Here is a 22,885-nt window from a genome sequence, read left to right as displayed (position 1 = left end):
AATAAAACTTGGCCAGCCACGTGCCAGCTTCTGGCCCTGGAACAAAGAGCGCCGCCTTCAGGCCGAGCCCGGACAGCTGGGTGCCACCTGGGCAGGTGATGTGCTCCGAAGTGGGACGGGGGTCACAGACGTGACAGGGCTTTGTGAGGCCCGGCCAGGCCAGGATATGCGCTGGTGCTAGGGGTGGCCTTCAAAACTACTGCAGCCGCATACAGGGCCTCTGCCCAAACCTGTCCTGGTGTAAGTGGTGTGAGGGATACTCCCACTGGGCAGACACTAGAGTCACTGGTGTGACAGTGGAGACAAAAACGAGCCTTCACTCAGAGGAAGGTCAGAGATAGGACCTGCCTGGAGAAGGGCAATGAACAGCAGCACAGCTTGGAGGGCTTTTACAGAGGAAAGACTTGGCCTTAAGCAGAGATTTTTTTCTAAAACTCAGAGTTCTATTATTAGACAAGTTTAAATAATTACTGCAAATGAAAGGGTAGTTTCTTCCACATAGCAAGACCCCCCTGTTTCACCATCTAAATTTGTGACTTCTTTTTTTTTTCCATGACAACAAGCCAATCTTAAATATAATGGATAATACCAAGAGAGATGCTCCAGTTGACCCTTTCTGATCATAGGGCACCGAAAGGCTGCAGAGGGGTACCTAATAAACTCTCATGCTTTAGGGGCATTGCTGGGCATTAAGGTGATTGGTCACCAGTTTGCATTCTGGATTGTCATGTGTAGCTTGAATAGAGACCTGACAGAGCTACTGAGCATTTCAAAATGCCTAATTATTGAGGACACTTTCTAACATGCTCTGCATGTGTCATTGGGGCCAGATGTTAAAGGAGGGCAGTGCCCAACACCTCCCAGTAATTAGAATAATAGCTGCATTCTTGGGTCTGTGCTCCCTTAAGGGTTTATTTTAGTTCCCAGTGGCTATTAGCCGGGATGGGCAGGGATGGTGTCCCTACCCTCTGTTTGCCAGAAGCTGGGAATAGGCAACAGGGGATGGATCACTTGATGATGACCTGTTCTGTTTGTTCCCTCTGGGCCCCTGGCATTGGCCACTGTCGGAAGACAGGATACTGGGCTAGATGGACCTTTGGTCTGACCCAGCACTGGAACACAGTACCAGAGGCTTTGGATTTTTAAACTAGCCATTTGTGGTTATGCAGCAAATTGTAAAAGGCAGAGAGGTCTCTGTTCCTGTGGTCAGTCAGGGAAGAAACCTCCCTCTCCCTTAGGAGGTTTGGAGAAATCCTTGAGAATGCTCTACACACCTTTAGGGGCCACGATTTCTCAGTGTGTGATTGAAATATGTGAGCATCCAGAATGGGGAAAGCTCCCTGCTGTGCTCATAACTGATTTCTAATAAGCCACTGAAATGGTCACTGATTGTGTGGGCCAAGTCCTCAGTTCTGTCTTGGACCCTTTGGCATTGCTGCCACGTGGATAGTCCCCCATTGCAAAGGAATTCCTGGCTGGTAAAGTAGCCTCTACACAACCTCCTCATGGTCCCGTCCCCTCTGGGTTCAGTGCATAGTAGGGACAAGAGAAGGTGTGGCTGGGATCCCACTGACTGTGTAACAACCCCTGGGTTGCTGTTACCAGCTGGTGGAGATTAGAGCAGCCGTGATGCCCCTGGCTGCCCCCAGGATCTAATCGGTGAGGGGAGAGGATGCAAATATGACTTAAAACCACTTTCTCTCCCCCACACTCCTGAGGCCTTGTGCTGAGCATAATTCAGACAGACCTGAGGATTTAGCCCATGATGCCATGTCCAATGTCTCCTAAACGAAGATTTTGCATCTTTCCCATCAAAGGAGAAAGCAGCAGAGGCTCTGAAAACAAAATTGCTAGTAACACAAAGAAGTTAACTAGAAACATCAGAATGGATGTGCTTTGTGCTGACAAAAGGGACAGACCTAGTTCCATATGTGTGTGAACAGCTCCCTCCTGTGGCCACCCAGAGCTCCTGGCGTACACACATCTTTTTCACCTCACAAGGCTCTTTGCAAGGATGCGAATAGCGGGCTTTGGGGTGTGTGAACACATGAACACACTTGTTTAAAGTTCTGAAAAAACTTTTAAAGGGACACAGCCGAGGTACTTTGTAATCAGTTTAAAAGTGTATTTTTTCACTTTTGTTTCTATAATCTCTTTAGAAGCATGAAACTACAATTTGTTTCCTTACAATGGTTTATCCATTGCATGTTGCTCCCCTGCCCCACTCCTTCTGGCTGGCTGTTGTAGGGCTGCTTGTGAGATCTGGCCTGTGGAATTGTCATCACATGAGAAAAAGGAATAGTAATTAAGTGTCTTCTTGGCTAAAAGGGTAGTATGATTCAGTGGACAGGACACTGGCCTGTGATACGGAGACCTGGGCTCTGTTCCCGCTTCTGCCAGTATCCTGCTGTGGGATCTTAGGGATGTCATTTTGGCCCAGATCCTCAGCAGTATTTAGATACCTCATTCCCAGTGAAATCAACAGGCTTTCCCCTCTGTGCTTAGTTTTTCTTCCCACCGTTTGTATCTCTTGTCTAGATTTTAAGATCTCTGAGACAGGGATTATCTCTCGCAATGTGTTCGTACAGCACCTAGCGTAGCGGGGCTCTGATATTGGGTGGGACTGTTGGGTGGTATCACAATGCAAATAATAATAAAGGGATATTTTGAGTTTAATGGACCATGCCATTAGGAAAAAAAACAGGGTTGGGGTGTAAAATTATGGGCCTTCAAAATATGATCGTATAATTTATATACACATACCTCTTCCTCTATGCTTCAAGAAATACGCATACAGCTCTGACTTAGAATGGCTTTGGGAGAAACATTGGCCCTCAACCTGCAAATGAATCCATGCAGGCAGACCTCTGCACCCAGGAGCAGTGCCTTTGAAGTCAGTGGGACCATTTACACATCAATGGCACCGTTCACCCGTTTAAAGTTAAGTCTTTGCAGGATCTGGGTTTTAGATTACAAGCTCTTTGGGCAGGGACTGTCACTTACTATGTATTTGCATAGCACAAGGGGGGCTTGGAGCTGTTTGGAGCATTACACACACAAAATGAATAATAACAAATAGTAATTATTTGGGTATGAAAACCACTGTAACAGATAAGCACTCGTATACTGCAATCATAATTTTCCTTGAAGCAATCCACTGTGGCTGATTTCAGGTTACAGAAGTTTATTTGTCATTGCCTGGTATGCTGTCTGTCCAAGTTCACCATCTATTTACTATCCCGTCCATAACTATCACCCTAGGACAATGCCATATTTACATAACATTGGCATTTGGAATTTACATGTATGTGGTAGATAGTAAGATATCACTATACAGAACTTAAATTATTTGAAAAGGCTTCCATCCTTCCCCTCCATAACTTTGCTATCTTTTTGTAGAATCACTTTGTAGAAATCTTCTAAGGTTGTTTAAATAGACATGGTTTATCAGCAACTAAAAAGATGAGGTCCTGTTTCTTGAGGTTGTTTTCCAAACTGGAACTGATCTAAAGACCACTGAAGCCACTGGACTTTTTAAATTGACTTTATCTGGGCATTGGATTGAGACCGTTGTCTACAAGCTACACAGTAACCCTGACAATTACATTGTTAAACAGAGCATTATGTAATGTGCTGATTTTAGAAATGAATATTTCCTTTGTCTGAAATTCTTCTTGGCATTTTTGCCTCCAAGTGTGTTATCACTGTTCTCAATTTTCAATGATTGACTATAGGGAAATATCCTACAATCAATTCAGCTGTCTGAGTGAAGGTTAATTCTAATGTGTCACCCACTGTGAGCTTTCCTCAATAAGTTCTTCGGCATTCATATGTCCCCCAGATTGGACTCCCGTCTTCTTTTGCCCAAGAGGAGTTGTCATGAAGGGAGGTTGCATCTAAGGGTTCCTCTGATGAGAGGTGGAGCATCTTGGGAGGTAGGTCATTCGCTACAGTCATAAATGGTGAAAAGGAATAGGACGAGGTGGCAGGGTAACTGGGTATGTAGTGCACATCTTCAAAAGCATGCAAAGGGTAGGACTGGGCTCCTGGGATGGCAGAACTCCAGCTTGAGCTTCTATACTGGGAAGTGCTTCCAGTTTCGTGAGAGGTGAGGCAGCTGGTAGTTGTGGGCAAGGTCTGTAGGGAATCTGAGCACATGGCATCTGATTGGTTGAGGCTGTCAGGCAGGCCCTGCTCCCAGGCATCTCTCTGTTGGAAAGAGGGTGAGGGAGATCTTTGAGAATAATGCCATGTTCCAGAGCAAAAAGACACAGACACCTAATCTACTGAGTCTTCTAGCTCTTGAGTTTACCAAGCTAAGCTATTCTTGCTTTCTAACCTAGGCCCCACACAGCCAGCTCTGTATTGCCCTACTGCACTAGCAGGAGTGTGTAAAAAGTGATTAAGGAAATCAGAGCCAGAATTTATGGCATGAGTAAACTACATTGCACCCAGTTCCAGATCAGACTTGATTGTCTTAGGCCCTGATCCAACAAAGCACTTTAACTGTAAGCCCCCGAGTGGTCCCAGTGGAGTCAATTGAAATTAAGCATATCCGTAAGTGCTCGGCTGGATCAGGGCCTTGGTTATCATTCCAGTGGGGTTTGAAGAGGGAGGGTGGAGCATACAGATTCATACAAGCCATGCAGGAGCTGTGGGTGTGGGACTGAGCTTGGTTTTTGCTCCTTGGGATGGTAGGGGCAGGAGAACTTTGTGACACTTCCAATCGACTCTCCTCTCACCAACCCACAAGCAGAACTGACAGATCCCAGCGGGACAGCCAGGGAGGCTTCACTAGGCAGAAGGAGACAGGAACACAGCAGCATAGGAACTGTCATAATGAATCAGACCAAGGCTCCCTCTGCTTCAGTACCATGCCTCCAACCCACCATTTAACCCTGGATACCAAATTCAAAGCAGGTTTCAGAGTAGTAGCCGTGTTAGCCTGTATCTGCAAAAAGAACAGGGTATTGAAAGCAGTGCACAGACTCACTATTAAGTAATGTGCTGAGTCATTGGGGAAGGGGGGCAGGAGAGGGGTCAGCGAGGAGGTGCTGAAAAGGGAGCCGGTGCTGGGTGTTACGGCAGCACTGCGATAGTCCTCGTTGAAATAGGGGTCCAGTAGCGGCGGGTACCCTTGAACGGCAGAGGAGTCACACGGAAAGGACTTTGCCCCCAGGGATGAAGCATAAACATCACTTGAAAGTGGCTTAGTGTTGTGGAAATCCAAATCAGACATGAACGATCTTCTAATTCCATAGTAACCAGACATGGCAGTGGAGCCTGCTGGTGAGAAAGATGGATGTCATACCAATGAAAGGTCATGTCAAAGTCACCATCCACTAAGTCAAAATTCATTGGGCAAATCAACAGAGCTGAAAACCACACAACTCTCCCCTCCATCTGTAACAAACATCTGCCCACTTCCCAGGGCAGGAGAGAATCCTGTAGTTAAACAAATGTCCCTGCATGGCAGGTTTTTACCCGCATGATCATTACAGGGTGCCTGGTTCTTTTTGCCTTCCTCTGCAGCCTGGGGCACAGATCACAAGCTAGGATCATCCTGGAAGATCTCACCTAATCATTTACCTGCCATTGCAGGGAGCTCAGGCATTGGTCACACCTCAGTTTCTCCTGTTCTCTGCCTGTGGCACACGCCAGTTTAGTCTCCTAGGACTAAAATGCTTTAGTCTGTCCTCAATTGTGGGGCTCAACTGAGTGAAATGTAATGGCCTGCAATATACAGATCAGACTAATGGTCCCTTCTGGCCTTAAACTCTATGAAATACGAAATTATCAACCCAAATGACAGCATGGCCTTCCCCTTTCTCTCAGTCTTGGTGTGTGTTGTACCAGAACTTGGTTAACTCTTGTTGAAGATCCAGAAACCAGTCTCCCATAGACTCAGGTAAGCCCAATTCAGGTACCAATTAAACCTCAGCAAACCCAGCAGTGGCCAATTCAGCAAAGCATAAACGCATATGTTTAGGTCAAAGTCTGTTCAGCAAAGTAAATCATGTTTTTCTGAACTAGGGCCTTTGTTGGGATGCTCTGCTCTGAACTGCTTTGCCCATGGGCTGGGGACCAGCTGTTTTGGCCTCTTCCCTTCCCCCACATTTCCTTCCCTTTCTGTTCCCCTCTCACACCTTGTGTGTGGGAGGTGGGGGGTTAACCATCTGCCCACCAGCTCCCATCCACCCATTTACCACACCCTGCTGAAATGACCCATACCATCTTTTGCACCTTTCCTGCGCAGCCCAATGGGAAACCGCCATTTCTACTACAATGTGGAGCTGTGTGAGGCTGTACATTAGCAGCAACCCCATGTCCACTCTCAGGAGGCATATCTTAGCAGCACTGCTGGTTCCTCCTGGGCCATTAGCACTAGGAAAGTATCTCCCTTAGGCAAATGTGCTTTTGTCTCTGCTTCTGTAATAACATGTGCAGAGTGCATCCCAGCATATCACAATAGCACCTAGAGGCCTCAGCTGAGATCAGAGCCCCATTGTGCTAGGCATCATACAAACATAAGAACAGCCAGACTAGGTCAGACCAATGGTCCATCTAGCCCAGCATCCTGTCTTCCAAGAGTGGCCAATACCACTAAGTGTGAGAGACATCCGCTGCCCTAAACAGCTTGCATTGTAACTAGAAAAGAAGGACAAAGGAAGTAGTATTTGTCCCATTATACAGAAGAGAAATTGGCGCACAGAGCAATTTAAGTGATTTGTCTAAGGTCATATAAGGAGTCTGGTACAGCCAGAAACTGAGCCTCATTCTCCTGAGTTTCAATCCAGTGCTTTAACTACAAGACCCATCCTTCCCCTCTCAGAGTTGGTTCACATGGTCTCCCTTTGCTTGGGGCTTCAGAGAAGGGATTTAATGTCATTAGGATACCGTTCTGAGTTAACCCTTCAGTGGCTCTCCTCTCTGAGTTTTGAGTGGCACCACCATAGTGCTTTGTGGTAGTATTTTCAAGAATGAGACAGAAATGGCACTGGATTGCTGACACTAAAGTCATGTATGATTTAGTGAAAATACTCACCTGACATTTGGACAAATGGAGACGGGGAGGTGCTGGCACTGCCCTAAAAAATAAAGAGATATTGAAAGTATTTTCTTCTGCAATCCAGAGTGTAAATGTGTAGCTTGGAAGTGGGTTTTGCATCATTTTGATGTAGTTCTGGAATCTTAGTGAAGCTATGAATAAGAAGCAATTAGGCACAAGATTGCAAGCTCTGGAGAGAGAAAGTAATAGCAGATGGAGGCTAGGAAGAGATTTCAGAGCACTCAGACAAATGCTGATAATGGCAGGAAAATCAAGATAACTGGGCTTGATGCTCGTTTACTCTAAAGTTCCTTTACACGGAGTGGTGTAAAGTGGCCTTCATGTGACAGTCAGCCCCAAGTGATTCAGTGTCCAGGATCCTTTGTGTTAAAAATTGTGCCTGATACTCCATAGCCCTGCACCATGCACAGTCATATATACCAGTGGAAAGAGGGTATAAATTGTTATTGTTCTGATTTGTAGCATTTCACACCTACTATGCACAGGTGTAAATTACTCTCTGTGGGCAGTACAAAGGAAAGCCAGGCTCTATATGTGTACCGCACTGGTCAAGTGCATGTCACATCCTCCTCTAGTGGCTGGTCTGCTAGTGGATAACAGCCTACTACTGCTACCAGCTAATGGAGTTGTTCATTTAGCTGAAGGGATGGAGGTCAGTTGTATTAATTTAGACAGAATAAAGGAGCCTAAAAAGTCAAAGTTGTTAACATGTCCCAGTCACTATCTAACATTAAACAGTTTTAAACAAGGTTCAGGAGTTAGCTGGAGCTGGTGGAGATAGCAGCAGCATCTGGGTCCATCTCTATGGTCCAGTCTGCGCAGGACATCTCTCAGGATCAGGATGATGTAGGGCCATGGTCCCAGAAGACAGTGGGGGCAGCAGCCATAATGTTGAAGCTCACACTGGTAGCCAATTTTTTCTCCCCAAAGTCTTTCTTTAAGGATCCCAAAAGGGAGTGATGAGCAGAATAGCCTGTCCTATCATCATTTTTGTCCATCAATAGGCCTAATTTCTGGCACACCAATTATGGTTCATTGATTTTTTTGATCTAATGCTGTCTCATTTTCCAAGCATGATCTTAAAACAGTCCTTGAATTAGATCAGGAGGCCTTTCTGTTTGCACTTATTCAGTCTGTCTCCCTTTTGTAACTTTTCCTATCAACTTTTATCATCATTGGTTATTGTGACACTTTATGAACTTTCACTCGCTTCTCACAGCTGAGGTCACAATTCGGGCAAATTTGTAGGACTGGGAACCAACTGGTCTGTGCTTTGGGACTAAGGGTCTGGAGTTTAAACCCCACTGATGATCTCTGAAGGTGAGTGACTGCACATGCACTCAGTATTGTCCTGCACGATGAATAGAGGGGAATATTTATGGCTCTGTAGCAGAGTTTCCATTGTGTATTCTAATCATACATGCCTTCTATGGAAGTCATTAGCAGATCAGCCATCTATAGTGCTTGCAATGTGAGCCTGATTGGTTTTCCACAGTTTTATTGTTTCAACTGAGACAGAATTAACAGGCACCAATACTAGCAAATGGAAGTAAAGGGTGGTGGTGGTGGAAGGAGGGGTATAAACTGTGGCAGATTAAACATTAGGTTGTGAAAAGCCACAAGATTGATGACATGAGAGTCCTGATACTGTAATTGGATCCACACAGATGAATTCTTACTCCTGTGCAGAGTCCCAGCGGGATTCCATTTGAGTGCAGGGATCATCCCACAGGGATCTGACTACAGGGTTGGGCCTGTGTGTGTATGAATTCCTTTAAAAATCAACCAAGGTAGCAGTCTGTTAAGCATGTAACCATCCAATTAACGCAGGCTTGCGTGCTCCCCGCTTGCACAAAAGTGGGCAGAGGAGAACAAATGGGTGGCCAAGCTCTGTGCATTGCAGCCAGGAGCTCCTCTGCAGCTCCAGTCACAGAGCATGAGATGACTTAAGTGGGCAGAGAATCTGACCCATGAACTGGGTGCTCACATGCAGGGCCAATGCTTCTTTTTAAATACATGTTTTAGTTTTTCAAAGAATAGGTAAAATATTGACTCAAATGCACTCTAGAATGAGAAAATTTTGCAACAGTTATTTTATTTTTCACTAAACGTTTGTTTGTTTGTTATGCTGGCCATGTGTTTTCAATGAACACAGAAAGCAAAATACTGAATACCAGTTTTATCATCCAACTGAGAGGTTTAGCCATTCTATTAGTATTGTGCTCTGGATCACTATGGATCACTTTGCTCCAGAGGGATCTTGCCTCCTTGGAATTCCAATTCCTATGGTCAAATTAGCAGTAAATATGCCTTGCTCAGAGCCATTTCTACTATCATTTCTATGAATTTAGGAAGCTGCATTTTCTTAGTCTTGCGTTTCCATAAAATATGGCCCAAATGAGAATTGTTTGACTCATGCTCCAGGTATCCCTAAACCTCCAACTGCCAGAAGCTGGGACTGGATGATGGGATGGATCACTCAACATCCCTGTTCTGTTCATTCCCTCTGAAGCATCTGGCACTGGCCAGTCAGAAGACTGGCTGCTGGGCTAGATGGACCTTCGGTCTGACAGAGTTCTCCATTCACTTCCCCGAGATTCTGAACTGGACCACCTGCTTGGACTCTCTTTGCAAATGAAATGAGTGGCACCTCTGAACACCTAGCTACTACTCCTTCAGTGCAGTTGGTACACAATGTTAAAAATATATCATCTGGAACTTCAACTTCAGCAGAGGTCAAGCAAACCCTGAATAATATTTTATACCTCAGCTCTCTGTTTCAGATTACCTCCAGTGCATCATATAAATGCTGCTTCTACAAGTGCACAAGCAGATTTCTGCATAACACATAACAGGCAGCTTTCTCTATATGATGCACGTCGTTGTGAGCGCTGACCCAAATGTTTTGTATTGAGGTCTTTCTCCAAACTTCTAAACCCCTATTTAAAACAAAACAAAAGCCAACCCCAGCAAGAGAGATTTTAACTATTCCCCTGCTTTTGACCCTGTAAGGCGGTGCAGTATACAATTTCCAGTTTGCATAGAGCAAACAGGAGGTTCCTGCCATGTCAGGCAACCAAATTTAGAGGTTTATATTTGAATTAAATTTGCCAGTGTTAAGACTTCCTTTAGCTAACATGGTAAGTTCACAGCTGCCTATGGGCTCCTCCAAAGATAAGAGGTTTGAGGAAAGTATTCCACAGGCAGGACTGTGGCAGTTTCATGGTGGAGTATTTTACAGAATTTACCCTACTTGTTCAGAGCTGCTTTGGGGAATATATTGAAAACATAGAAAGAAAGTGAATCATTTGCTTTTTTCCCCCCTCCTTTTACTGTTCCTACTTAGTCAATCTGAGGTGTTGCTCGTTTTAGACATAAAATACTTTAAATCACAAAGTAAAAGCAATGGCTAGGATGTCAAAAAGAGAGAAATGATTTTAGCTCTGTCAGTTTTTGAGGGGCCCAATTTCTGCCCCTTTAAAGGCTCTGGATTTTCACTAAGTGTGGAGCACCCACCTGTGAAATCAGCCCCCCTAAAGGGGGTCTGGCTGGGCATCCCAGATCACTAGCCGCTTGTGAAAATCCTGGCCAGTGAATCCTGATGAGCTTTGTCAAAGAGAACATACTGTATTGTACTAGGATAGAACTTGACCATGCAAATTTTATTCAGACATCTTTCTTTCTGCATGTACGTACCCTGAGTAATCTTTCTCTAGGATATAAAGCCTCCTGCTAGAGGCTTAAACCAACATTGAGCTATTGAGAGCAGAGGCAGAAACTTTCCATGGGGTCAGGTTATGCAGGGTTTCTGGCACCTTCCTCTAAAGCAGCTGGTACCAGCCACTGCAGGAGAGAAGATAGAGCTCTGGTCTGAGTCAGTCTAGCAATTCTTGTTTGTTCTGATATAGTCCTACAGAGTTTACTGAGACTGTTCATATAAGGAAAGATTACTCATGTGAGTAAGAGTGGGTTGAAGGCTGAAGGCCCAGTTGGCAAATGAAATGGAGAGACCAGCATCAATTTCGGGAGAGTTCTAGCCCAAAAAATGAGGGATACCTTTCCATCAGACTGGGAAAGAGGCAGTAACAGTAGGGGAGAAACGCAGGTGCTGTAGAGACAGCGCTTGGAAGGAACTAAGGGCTAGCCAGGAGTTGGGAGAAGAGAGACGGAGAGAGGCAGGGATAGTTGTAATTTTTTTGTGACTCTTAACTGCCTCCTGCTCCTCTACTGCGTTGCATGGAACAAGACACCAATCCTGTGGGGCTAGGACAAGCATGTCTGAGTCACTAATCAGCAAATGCACACAGTCACTTGTCTAGTTACAGCCTAGCCTTCAGCACCAAGCTAGGGTGCTATTAAACATACACATTTGCCTCAAAACTCTCTCGGATTGCTGCCCTGACCACTAGCTGAAGTCTTGTGTTATCTCCTTCAGTTCAACAGGTGCCTGACTCTGGATGGTATGTATTTTTTGGCAGGCAGGAAACTTTTTCGTAATCCGAGAGTTAGTTCCAGGTTTACTGAGTTCTTGCATTTTAGACAATGCGGTCAAGTTTTATGGTGCAAACAGCAGTCTGCCAGAAACTCCTTTAACTCACGTTATAGCAGTCCCGTCTTTTGTACCATAGGACCCAGATTCAAAACCAACTGATTCAAAACCCCATGGTAGGGTTTGTTACCAGGAATGCAACCAGAATTTTGCTAAAGAGGGGCCCAAGTTACCTGTTTGGCTGCTTCAAATTTGGGTAGCATTGCGACCCCATGTCCCAAGTCGCAACGCCACTCACACAAATTTGGCCTACCTCCCCTCCATCATGAAGGGGCGGGCAGGTCACATTTGAGTCAGTTGTGTTGCAATTCAGCGTATGGAGCCACACCACCACTAACTTAAATTTGACCGAGGCTGCCCATCCATCATCTGGTATAGGGCCAAGGTGGGGGCCTGTGGCCCCAGTATCCCACTCATTTCACCCTTGTTTAGTGAAAATGTAACAATCAAATGACTGTTTTGCCCTCTTGTACATAAGAAATATAAATAAAAAAGGTTTCTACATTAATAAACAAGCACCTTGTAATTTAAGGTAAGAGAGACCTCTGCTAAGCTTTAAATCAGTTGCTTTAAACTGCACTGGGCTGTCATTAGACCACCCTCAGCAAGTAGTTTAAAATTTAAAAATGCCATCTTACAAAGGCATTTGAGTAAACGCTTAGTGGGATGAACATTTGGACATTTAGCACGAGCACCAGGAACCGTAACACGCTGAGAATATTCAGCGTGCTGATACCCTCTGTTACTTTTCTACCTGCCTGGGCTGAGATCTCACCTCTATTCAGTCATTCCTATGATCTTGATTTAAAAGAAACTCCATACCAGCATGCCCAGCCAAAGCTCAAGGTTCCCTTATACAACCAATAAGACAATTGGATTAGCGTTACTGCACTTCTGCTTCCCACCTGGCCCCCTTATTAGTTAAGCCCCAGTCATGTGACCTATGCAGTTTAATACCCCTTCCTCCCAGGCAGAAGTTCTCTCCCACTCTCCAGTGCCTCAGCCCTGCATCAGTGGCAGCTTTGCAGAGTGCTTGGGAAGTCAGCAAGTGTGCGCTTTGTCAGACCTTGAGGGGTGGGGACAGAGTTCCCAGGGAAAGGGACTCTTGTAGAGAATGTGCTGACTTTTCTATGGTATGGGGGATACCTGAGGGCCTGGATTTATCCCCTTTAGGGCAGTATCCTGTGGAGAGAGCGGGTCTCTTGGGGCAGGTGGGCTTAGTACATATCAGTCCTCTGGTCTTTAATGTAAAACACCTTGGAATATTGGCATATGTGAGCCCTACAGATTTTTTTATTTTTATAGTTTAAAATCCCCATCTGAGCTGTAATTCCATATACTGCACGTCATCTCAGCAGACTGAACTCATTGACGGCTCCAGAGAGCTGGCAAATAGCACCAATTGCTTAACTTGGTTTTGGATGTTAACTTTCTTGGAATGGGCATTGTAGCATATTCTCCCTGGCAATTAATCAGAACAGACACTGACATTTGCCTGGGCTTAAACTTTGGATTTCATTCTGTGTTTCCTTATCAAGTGGTGTGTGGCTCAGATTATTTTAAACTCATTAGTCTATTTCCTCCCTGCATTATTTCTTTTCAGCACTGCAGGATTATGATAACTGTATCTTTCACACAGCAGGAGTTAGTATAGATCAGTAAGTCTGTTTAACATCACTGGGGCTATAGTTTGTAAAGCAATTAATAATCTTGGTATGGGCCCTGTTCTCCATTGATTTACATTACTAGGCAATGCTTCCTGTGAGCTGCAAAAGAAAATGCATAGAGCAATGCTGCTATTTCCGTTTACCATCATTATTCAGCAGCATGGCTTGCTCGCATTATGAAACAAGCCACACTCCATCCACTGAGGGGAAAGTGGAGTGGTGGGGTATGTGTGTGTGAAAGGAGGATCCCAAACAAATAATAAACAGTCGCACCTTGGTTATGCAAATATATCTGCATGGGCTGATCTGTGGGCCTTCATTGATTTCAGTAGACCCAACCACATGGATCCAGTTGCAGGATTGGGGCCTAATTCAATAACAATAATAGTGATGCTTTCTCCTGCACAGGATCTGGTTGTCCTGTTAACGAGGCAGGTCAGCTCACTGTTCATAAAACCCTCAGCAGAACTCAACAGAGCTGCAAGGCCCTTCTCACCCTTAGTGGAGCTGGTCAAAAATGCCAACTATTTTTTCCAAGAAATTTTAAAAAGCGTGATGGGGGGAGTTGTTTTTTTTCTATCCATGAATTTCTCATGAATTTGTTTTTTCACTGCAAAAATACCTAGGACTGTTTTTCAGACTTAAAACTACATTTTTATCTGATTTTTTTTTTTCGTGGGGTTTGTTGAAAAACCAGAAAAATTCAACTAATATATACAATTTCGATGCATATTTTTTTCATTTAAAACATTTTGTTAAAAAAACTTCAGCCAGCCCTAGTATTTAGCAAATCTCTGCTAGACGGTCTGTCCTTTGTGGAGATCCATCTTTGGGTAGCGAGAACATGTATCATGGGAGGCAGTGTTGTCTATTGGATAGAGTTCTGGACTAAGACTGAGAAGACCTGAATTCTATTCATGGCTCTGCCACTGGCCTCCTGTGTGACCTCAGGCAAGTCATTTTACCTCACTGTGCCTCAGTTTTCCCATCTGTAAAATGAAGACTATGATACTGACTTGTCTTTGTAAAGCACTTTGAGATCTATGGATGAAAAGTGCTATATAAGAACTAGGTGGTATTTATTTACTAGATGTCCCCCGTTTTTTCCCCAGAGAGGAACACTTGATCTCTCTGCCTCCTTCCCAGACACTCAGATAGATCAGAGGAAATGGTAACATGGCGCCGCAATTCGTAGGAAATCAAAATGCAAATCTCCTGTATATCATCACAATGCAAATTTGTTTTATATTATTTGGAGAATAAAAGACCTATTCTTGCAGAAGGGTGACAGTTTTAATGTCACTCAACAGATCATTAGCCAACCTTTCTGACAATCATCAGGCCAACCTGGGAGCACACATCTGTGACCATGAGCTTTCGTTGGCTAAGGAAGGGTTTACTGATTTCTGAGCAAAGATCAGATCCATGCAAAGGGTGCAATGTAATGAGACCGCATCATAAATATACATTATCATGCTCACTCACCTGCTGTTCACTCAGACTCCATAATATATTATGTTATCTATTTATCTCTTCTCACAGCAATTCTTTTCCAAACGAATCAGAGAATTGTCCCAGCAAATAAGGAAGTTTGCCCACCTCCATAACTTTTATTGTAAGGAGCTAGCTATGGAGTAATTTTGTATTAGTTACATACACAAAAACTCTTCCGCTTTTGCATACAAAACAAACATGGCAAATAACGTGGGAGGAAACATTTACAATCTGGCCTATCTATCTAGAATAGAGCTTCCTAGAATACCCACCGCCATAGCCTCTAAGTACTGAGTAAGGGGCATCTGTATATTCCAGAGTGAAGAGTGGCTAAAGCATGACGGTCTTGAATCATTGTCTGACGTTTCAGTTTTTTTTCAAAGCGTTTGTGCCTTTGCACAAATCAGGCCTGCACAAAAGCCATTGCATGAGTTAGGCATGCACAAAAGTGCATGTACCCAATGCACTTATGCAAGTCAAGTATGCACCAAGGTGTGCCTGCTCTTACACATTGTGGCCCTTTATGTCAAGTCTTATAAGCTGGTATGTTTTATGTGGCAAATTCTTATTTTAAGTAATTTATGAGCTGAATTTTTGTTTCACTGTTTGATTTTTGTTTTTTGCCACATGCAGCTAATGGATGCAAATGTGACAGAGAGACAATTAATTTAAAATCTGTTTGCTGCCTAGCTTTGCTAACAGTGAAAACCTGACTCAAATGGCCTGGAAAGGAAAAAAAGTTTCAAATGCTCTAAAGCATCCCTCATTCTGCTCCCAATTCCACAAACTGCTTCCATCATACCCTGAGAAAATCAAAGGCTCAGTGATTTGATAATACAGTACCATCCTGATCTGTCAAATTATACCCAGCCAGTCAGAGATGAGAAATAATGCCACTTGACTAAGGTGACCAATCACATAACCGTAATAACAAATAGCAAATGCCTCCAGGAAACAGTTTACCAACACAGTCATCATATCAGATGTGATTACAGCTGGAATACTGTGTCCTGTTCTGGAGACTGTGTCGTCTCCAAGTTGTCGGTGTCTTTCTGGTAGTTCAGAAAAAAGAAACAAAATTTATCAGAGGCTGGATGATGTGACTTATGGTGAAACATGAAAATAAGATTAAATTTGTGTGGCTAAGAGACTAGCTAGGCTAAGATGTGCAAAGTGACTCAAGGAGCTTTGGGCACATTGGGTGAAATCCTGGATCCACAGAGGGCAATGGCAAAACTGTCATTGAGTTCTGTGAGGCCAGGACTTTACCCAATGGGAATTAATCATTTTTCAAAATCTCAGCCTAAGTGTGTATTTTTGGGAGGGCAGGAGCAATCTGAAGAATATAAAGTCCGACTATTCCAAGACTCTATACTCCAAGGCAATTATTTGGGGTTCTGAACATGGATATAACTAAGAGTAACTGGATAGAATTAAGAAAGGCAAAATGTAGCCTGACATTGTGTTACATCGGCTTAAATTAGTGCCAGGGACTTGGTTGCATGGGATGATTTCCAGCGTGTATTCTAAAGGGTTAAACACTAAGGGTCTGATGCTGGTTTTATGTCTCTGTAACTGCTGAAATCAGTGGCGTTAAACTGGCACAAACACATTGTGTCTGAATGGAGAATCTCCCCCGGAGCCTATTGCTGACTTGCAGTACATGACATAATGGATCCATGCCCATGTCTAATCAGCATGTATAATTGCAGCTCCATAAAGAATGCATGAGTGACAGTGATTGATGATCACTTTTGGAGCATCTTAAGTGTAGCTCTGAATTCATTTGGCTTAAAATGGAAGAAAATTGGAAAAGTCTTTGCAGCAAGAGGTGCTGCATTTGCCTGTGTTACAGATTACTTAGGGTCAGGTGCTCAGCTGTGGCAAATTGGCCCAGAGCCACTGAACTCTACCTTCAAAGGGGTCTTCAAATGCTTTCTGCCACAGATAACCCTCAGGAGGAATTTGAAGAGCTCAAGTCCAGGGGTATAAAGTATGAGGTAGACACTAGTGACTGAATCTCCACTAAGAAGTTATTCAGAAGAAACAGGAGTTTAGTTGGGTTAAGACAGAGTTGCTGTTTCTTCTAATTAGTCCTTCCTTGATTTGTAGAGTTTCTCCTTTAGTAAGTATAGCCAAAATTATTAGAAGTGACCAGTGAGCTTCTGTTTTTGGGTGCCCAATGTGGGACACGTTAAAAGGGTCTGATTTTCAGAAAATGCTTTAAGGCAACTCAAGCTGGTCATCTCTGTTGGAAATCTTTTAGTGCATACATATGACATGTCTAACTCGGATGTAGATACGGAAATTCCAAAAGGGGAGATGACATTTAAATTCAGAGCTGTTCAATATCTCCAGTGGTCAGCAGTTCTTTGCTACCTTATCTTTTACGATTAGCATCCCATCCTGGGAGATGACGGCTGCATATCCAGGAAGTCAGTGAGAATTCTGGCACTGTACCAAGCAATTAGGTTACCTTTTTCAGTATCTGCAGAGTGCGGGAGACAAAACCTTCTCCGGGGGCGGTCCAAGCCTGACGACTACCCCAGAAACTAAAGACTGTCACAAACCTCACCACTTTCCAGTCCAAATGCAAGGTGCATTTCTTTGACCGTACCCTCTCTAGTATATAAACATATAGCAAAAGGGATATGTAATAACATAAACCAGCCAGCCAAAACAAAACACTTTTCCGCATGCTTTTCCCTCTTGGGAGAGGATGAGAGAACAAACCACACCTGACAGCTGTGTAATCATGTTGCTCAATGCACTGCTGGAAGGTGCTCAGATAAGCATGGTATAAAAACATATATAGCATAGCATAGAACAGAACAGAGTGGTCCCTAGCATAGGATGTTCCCTGACTTTTCGAGGGAACCAAGTGTCTTTGCCATAAATCAGGTTACGAAGGGTAAAAGAAGAGAAATAGGTTGCTTCAATGCTTTGTCATGTGAGGCTACTCTCAGTTTCTGTAAAATTCAGCAATTTCCAAGCCTGTTGCATTACAGCTACCCAGTTATAGAATTTCCATTGGGAAAGTTAATGCCCCTTTTTTCGTTTTCTGCCTTCGGATCCTCAGCAAGCTGATTCTCTATCTCTTTCCAGGAATATAAAACACACACCCACACCCACACCTGACTTGCAGAGAGTATAACATTTGGGGTAGGACATTCATTTTTACTGAGTTGATTTGGTCAGACATAGATGATGGTACATTAATCTGTCATTGAAGGCCATAACATAAAGTTTGTGAAAGGCACTGGAAATTTAGTGTTATCAGTTTAGTTAAAGTGGGTGAGATTTGTGCCTCCTGGGATTTAAATCTCTCAGGGTTTCACTGACATGAATCTCTAATTAGTTTTTCAGTGATCTTTGGATCCGACCCTAACTGCACAAATATTCCTACTCTTTGTCCTGATGATGGTGGTTTCTGACACCGCACAGTAGCTCATCTTACATTAGACTCCTGAAAGATCCTCCTGGCTCTTAATCCTTTGTTTTAAACTCCTATACCAAGATGGCTGCCTAAGGACAAAACTTCATGAAGACTTCGATGTTGCAGGTACATTGTGCTCAGTGCAAATCCTCTTAAAGCAAGAGGATTCTGTACAATGACATTTCTGTTTAAAACACGACTTACGCTGAATCGGGAGCTGCTGGTCTGTCTCGATCGTTTTTCGGCAAGGAGATCTTTGACTGTGTGTTTTACTCTCACTCCCTGGTAAACTCGTTTGCCGTAGTCTGTAGGAACTAAACAAAGGGAGTATGCGTGAGTAGAATTCAGCCAGTAAGTAGAATAAATGGAATCGCTTACCAAGGTATGGATAGTCAAATTGCCAAGTGTCTTTAAATCAAGATAGGATGTATGCCTCAAAGATTTGTATTGCGATAGTGCTTAGGAATCCCACTTGTGGCTCAGGACTCATTGTGCTAGGGACTGTACAAACACAGAACAAAAAAACAGTCTCTGTCTTAAGGTCTTGTTCATTAAAAAGTTGCTGGGCGGGATGATGACCCCCGAGCAGTGGGGAAGACTAATTCTCTCTGCTGCAGGAATCAGTGGGTGAAATGCTCTAGCCTGTGTCACGCAAGCGAGGACTAGGGGATTGTAAGTGAGCCCTTCTGGTCTTAGAATCGGTGGCTGAGACTTTCAAAGTTAACTAAGGGGAGTTAGCCATATGGCTTCCATTCATCGCAGTAGGAACTGTCCAGTGAAACTCCCATTTGACTTTGAAAATTGGTAATAAGGTTCTTTGGAAGCCTGGGTGTTGATATTTGGCGCATGCATTCGTACTCCAAGGCACTATTACTGCCAGTGCAACACAGACAAAAAACTCCAAACCCAAATGGTCCAGCTAAAATACATTCTCACTACAGTGCTTTTGATTAAATCGTGCTCAACTCCAGATAATGAGGAACTAGTTTCTCAAGCCCACTCTCTCTGTTTCAGTAGGCAGCGTGGTCTAACAGACAGGGAGCTAAGTCGGGAGTCATGGGCCTCGTTCAGGCACTGCCATTGACTGGTTATGCAGAAAGCAGCTGAAAAGCACCATCCCAATGCAAAAGTAAAATAATTAGCACAGTAATTCTGAGTCTCATTTAGGCAGAGCAAATTCCATTAAAACAAAGAGTTGTTCCCTAGGGATGGGCTGTTTGAGAGGTCAAGGAGTTCCTGTCTCCTAGTCTTGTGCTCAGACTGCTAGTCTTAGCCTTGTCCCTCAATGTCAGAGAGAATCTGCCATCAGAGGAGTCGGTGTGGGTTTTGGCTTTGTTCTGCAGCTGCTACATATGGAGAGCTCATTAATTTCCATCTGTCATTTTTGCAGCCTTCATATATAGAGGAAGTGGGGTTTTCTAGGGGCAACAAGCTGCGTTCTTCTGTAATTTTCTGATGCATTTTTGTTAATACCACTCACAAAATGTTACATGTCTGTAAAAGGGTTTAAGGTTGGTTTTTTAAATTATAAATCATGTGGTAATCTCAGGAGTTGCCTCAATCATACTAATTCTGCCCTGAAGTCGATTTCAGACCCTACGCATCAAAACAGATTAAAACACGTTTGAAATCACTAGCCCAAATCACAATGGAATTACAGAATAATGAGACAAAAAAAAAGTAGACAGAAATATTAAAGAGGTTATAACCTCATTTTTTGCTAACACCAGTGTTTTAACTAAATTTTTACTATCTTCTTACAAGGAATAACTGTCATTTACGTTCAACAAAATCCAGATAATTTAAAGATCTTGATAACATCAGTTAATAGCAACTAATATCTAAAAAGCGTAACCCCCATTTGCAGAGTGAGTACTGTATCCCTCTCTAGTGGTGGGTCCACTAGTGGATAACAGCCTACTACTGCTACCAGTTAACACGGTTACTCCTTTGGCTCAAGAGGTAGAAGTCTATGCTGTGCAGTATGCTGCCTTGCATAATGAAAAAGGTGGTTTGTTTGGTATATGTTTAAGATTCTATTATTAGTTCATTTAAAAAAAAAACAGACCAACACTGGATGTGAGTTCTGTGTACCTGAGAGAGGCCTCAGGCATATTGTAGTTGATGGGGTACTGGACTGGGACTTGGGTGACCTGGATTCAATTTTGAGCTCTGCTGCTGCCCTGCTGGATGACCATGGGCAATTCATGTCCCTCCATGCGCATCAGTTTCCCTATTTATAAAATGGGGATGGTGAAAATGACCTTTCTTTGTAAAGTGCTTTGCAAGAGAAAGATCAAAGTGCTAGTTGAGAGCTAAATAGTATGATTGGCGGGGGTGGAGGGGTTTGTGAGGGTCCCAGGACTCTGGAACTTGTTCCCCACCCTCATTGGTCCAAAACTTGGTGACGTTCTGGGCATGTTGCAAAAGGCATTTATTTGACAGGGTTTTGTGGAGAGGCTGAGGGTGTGTCTCTGGGGCTGGGGCTAACGGGGCATTTTTGCTGCTTTGATTTATCAGCTAGTTGAGTTCATTCATATTTGGGTGGTCACCATTTGAACATTTAAGTTGAAGTGTTTGGTGCACCCAGAGGTTTATGTATGGGCGTTTTTTATTGTTCTATGAACCTAAAAGAAATAAATTATGGGCCAGATTTCCCATGGGTGTAAATCCATGCAACTCCATTAAAGTCAAGGGAGCAACACCAGTTTGCAGCTGCAGAGAATTTAGCCTTTTATATTATGTTATTCTTTCAATTGGCAGGTTGTAACTTGGCCCAGCATATCTGATTGGTTAGAAAAGCAAATAATTTCAAGCAAGACCTTTGTACTTAATTCCTTGTTTTAATCTGAACCAAACATTTCCCTTGAAAAGATCAAGATGAAACAGCAAGTTGACTTGGTAAAAAATAGTCTGTTCTTCAAAGGAAGTGAAAGCAGGTGGCAATGGTAAGATATTCAGAGACTCTGGGTTAAGTTGAGAAAAGCTTTTCTTTAAGGATGAAATTCTCCCTTGTGCGGAGCCAATGCAAGGCCTATGAAACACTTAATAATAATAATAATAATAAATTAATAATACCTCACTGTTATGTAGTACTTTTCAGCAGTGGATCTCAGAGAGCTTTACAAAGCAGGGAACTACATTAGCTCCATTTTACAGATGGGGAAACTGAAGCACAGAGAAGCAAAATGACTTGCCCAGGGTTGCTCCGAAGGCCAGTGCCAGAGCTGAGACTAGAACCCAGGACTCGAGTCCCAGCCCAGTGATCTATCCACTAGGCAACTCTTAAGTCCCAGTGAAGCCTGCACAGGAGGGAATTTCACTCTCTGTGAGTTTTGGAGAGGCATATCTGTTTGGTTTTCCCTGAGTACATCTCTGCAAAACTTTCCATTTGTTTGGGTGTTTTGACTGTAAATGAGCCCAGTGATATATGGTACAATAATGAAGGTGACTCTTATCCTCTCCATTGGAGTCTGTCCATGTAAAGGGCTCACACCTGTGGAAAGCAGTGAGGAGTTTTAAAAAAAGGCTTTTATTCAAATGTTACAAATGGGAAGTTGATGTTTGAATTAATCCTTTGGAAAACAAAGAGATCTGTGTTTCCGGACAGAAAGCAAACACAAATGTACCAGAGGGGAAGTATCTGATCTGTTTAAAATTCTGATTTACCTTGCTACATCTATGCTTTTCATTATTCTGGCTCACTTTATCATTTTAATACTTACACTATAGTTATTCACAGGTGTATTTAAACTCATAGAAACTTACATAAGGTGAAATTTGAGGCTTTCATGATGTCGGGTCTTTATGTTGGCCATGGGTCACAAAGTGTCTAAAATTCTCTTTGACAGGGCATTGCTTGTATTATTGTGATGATTTATTTTTATTCGAGTAGTGTCTGTGGCCCCGGCCAAGATCGGGGCTTAGCACAAATTCTGAGCCTGGGCATCGTTATTTTATTTGCAAATAATTTCTAAAGTGTCTTAGTTCTAATAAAAATATGTTTGGGCTTCTAATCAAGAAGCTATGAAAACAAACTTTGCTAAACAAACAAGCAAGCAAAATTTTACATGCATGTCTGTGTGTATACATCTAAAATTGATTGCTTAGGGGTATTTTTAGGAAGTTAAAATATTTAATTTTACACTTTTCAGTTGTCTAGTTTTAAAATAAAACAGCTGATGCATATGATGCATCCACACTGCAGATTACATATGCCAAGGCAATACAACAAAATTGGACAATATATACATAACAATACTTGCACTTAAAGTTTTCTGTCTCTATAAATATGCCTCTAAATGTTAAATTAACGATTTTGTATTAATAAAATAATTCTAATAGAAGTGCCCAAATAGCATAGTATAGACATATCTTGACATGTCTTTTTTTGTGAAAAATGTCTTCTTTCCTTGAATATGTTTGATTTTTCATCAGAAAACAAACTCCAAAATTGAATGGTTCTTGGCCAAAAATTCTTGGTGTTTTTTTTTTTTTTTGTTTGGACAAAAAACTTAAATTTTCTGCGGGATCCCTACCTCTCCTTCTCCCCCAATTTTCTAACTGTTCGGTCTTTTCCATGTCTAATTTCTGCCATTCTTTAAACCACACATAATATTGCATCTAGGGTGTTAAAAAAATGAGGCCAAAATACAACAGAAGACTTGGAA

The 22,885-nt window shown here is 43.0% G+C and overlaps 1 protein-coding gene across 1 annotated transcript; it reads right to left on the bottom strand.

The window, feature by feature from the left end:
- Positions 1-3,807: 3,807 nt before the first annotated feature.
- On the bottom strand, positions 3,808-22,033 carry C19H11orf53 (chromosome 19 C11orf53 homolog). Its single transcript, XM_030538657.1, has 5 exons — positions 21,984-22,033; positions 18,420-18,588; positions 7,046-7,088; positions 4,994-5,283; positions 3,808-4,209 (listed from the first exon to the last, which is right to left on the bottom strand). The coding sequence occupies exons 1-5, from the start codon at positions 22,031-22,033 to the stop codon at positions 3,808-3,810; spliced, it is 954 nt and encodes a 317-aa protein (XP_030394517.1).
- Between the last annotated feature and the right edge of the window lie 852 nt (positions 22,034-22,885).

The sequence above is a fragment of the Gopherus evgoodei genome, chromosome 19 (assembly GCF_007399415.2).
Source record: "Gopherus evgoodei ecotype Sinaloan lineage chromosome 19, rGopEvg1_v1.p, whole genome shotgun sequence".
In the NCBI taxonomy this organism is placed as follows: domain Eukaryota; kingdom Metazoa; phylum Chordata; order Testudines; family Testudinidae; genus Gopherus; species Gopherus evgoodei.
The sequence above is the reverse complement of the archived record's forward strand: the minus strand, read 5'-3'. Positions and strand labels throughout refer to the sequence as shown.

Bases quoted from the DNA above. Each gene is read 5' to 3' on its own strand.
- C19H11orf53 (XM_030538657.1), bottom strand. From the start codon at position 22,033: ATGGCCAACATAAAGACCCGACATCATGAAAGCCTCAAATTTCACCTT. The intron at 7,089-18,419 runs GTAAGTCGTGTT...TTTATTTTTTAG, and splicing joins CCAGCAGCTCCCGATTCAGC to GGCAGTGCCAGCACCTCCCC. The intron at 5,284-7,045 runs GTGAGTATTTTC...TCTCACCAGCAG, and splicing joins TCCATTTGTCCAAATGTCAG to GCTCCACTGCCATGTCTGGT.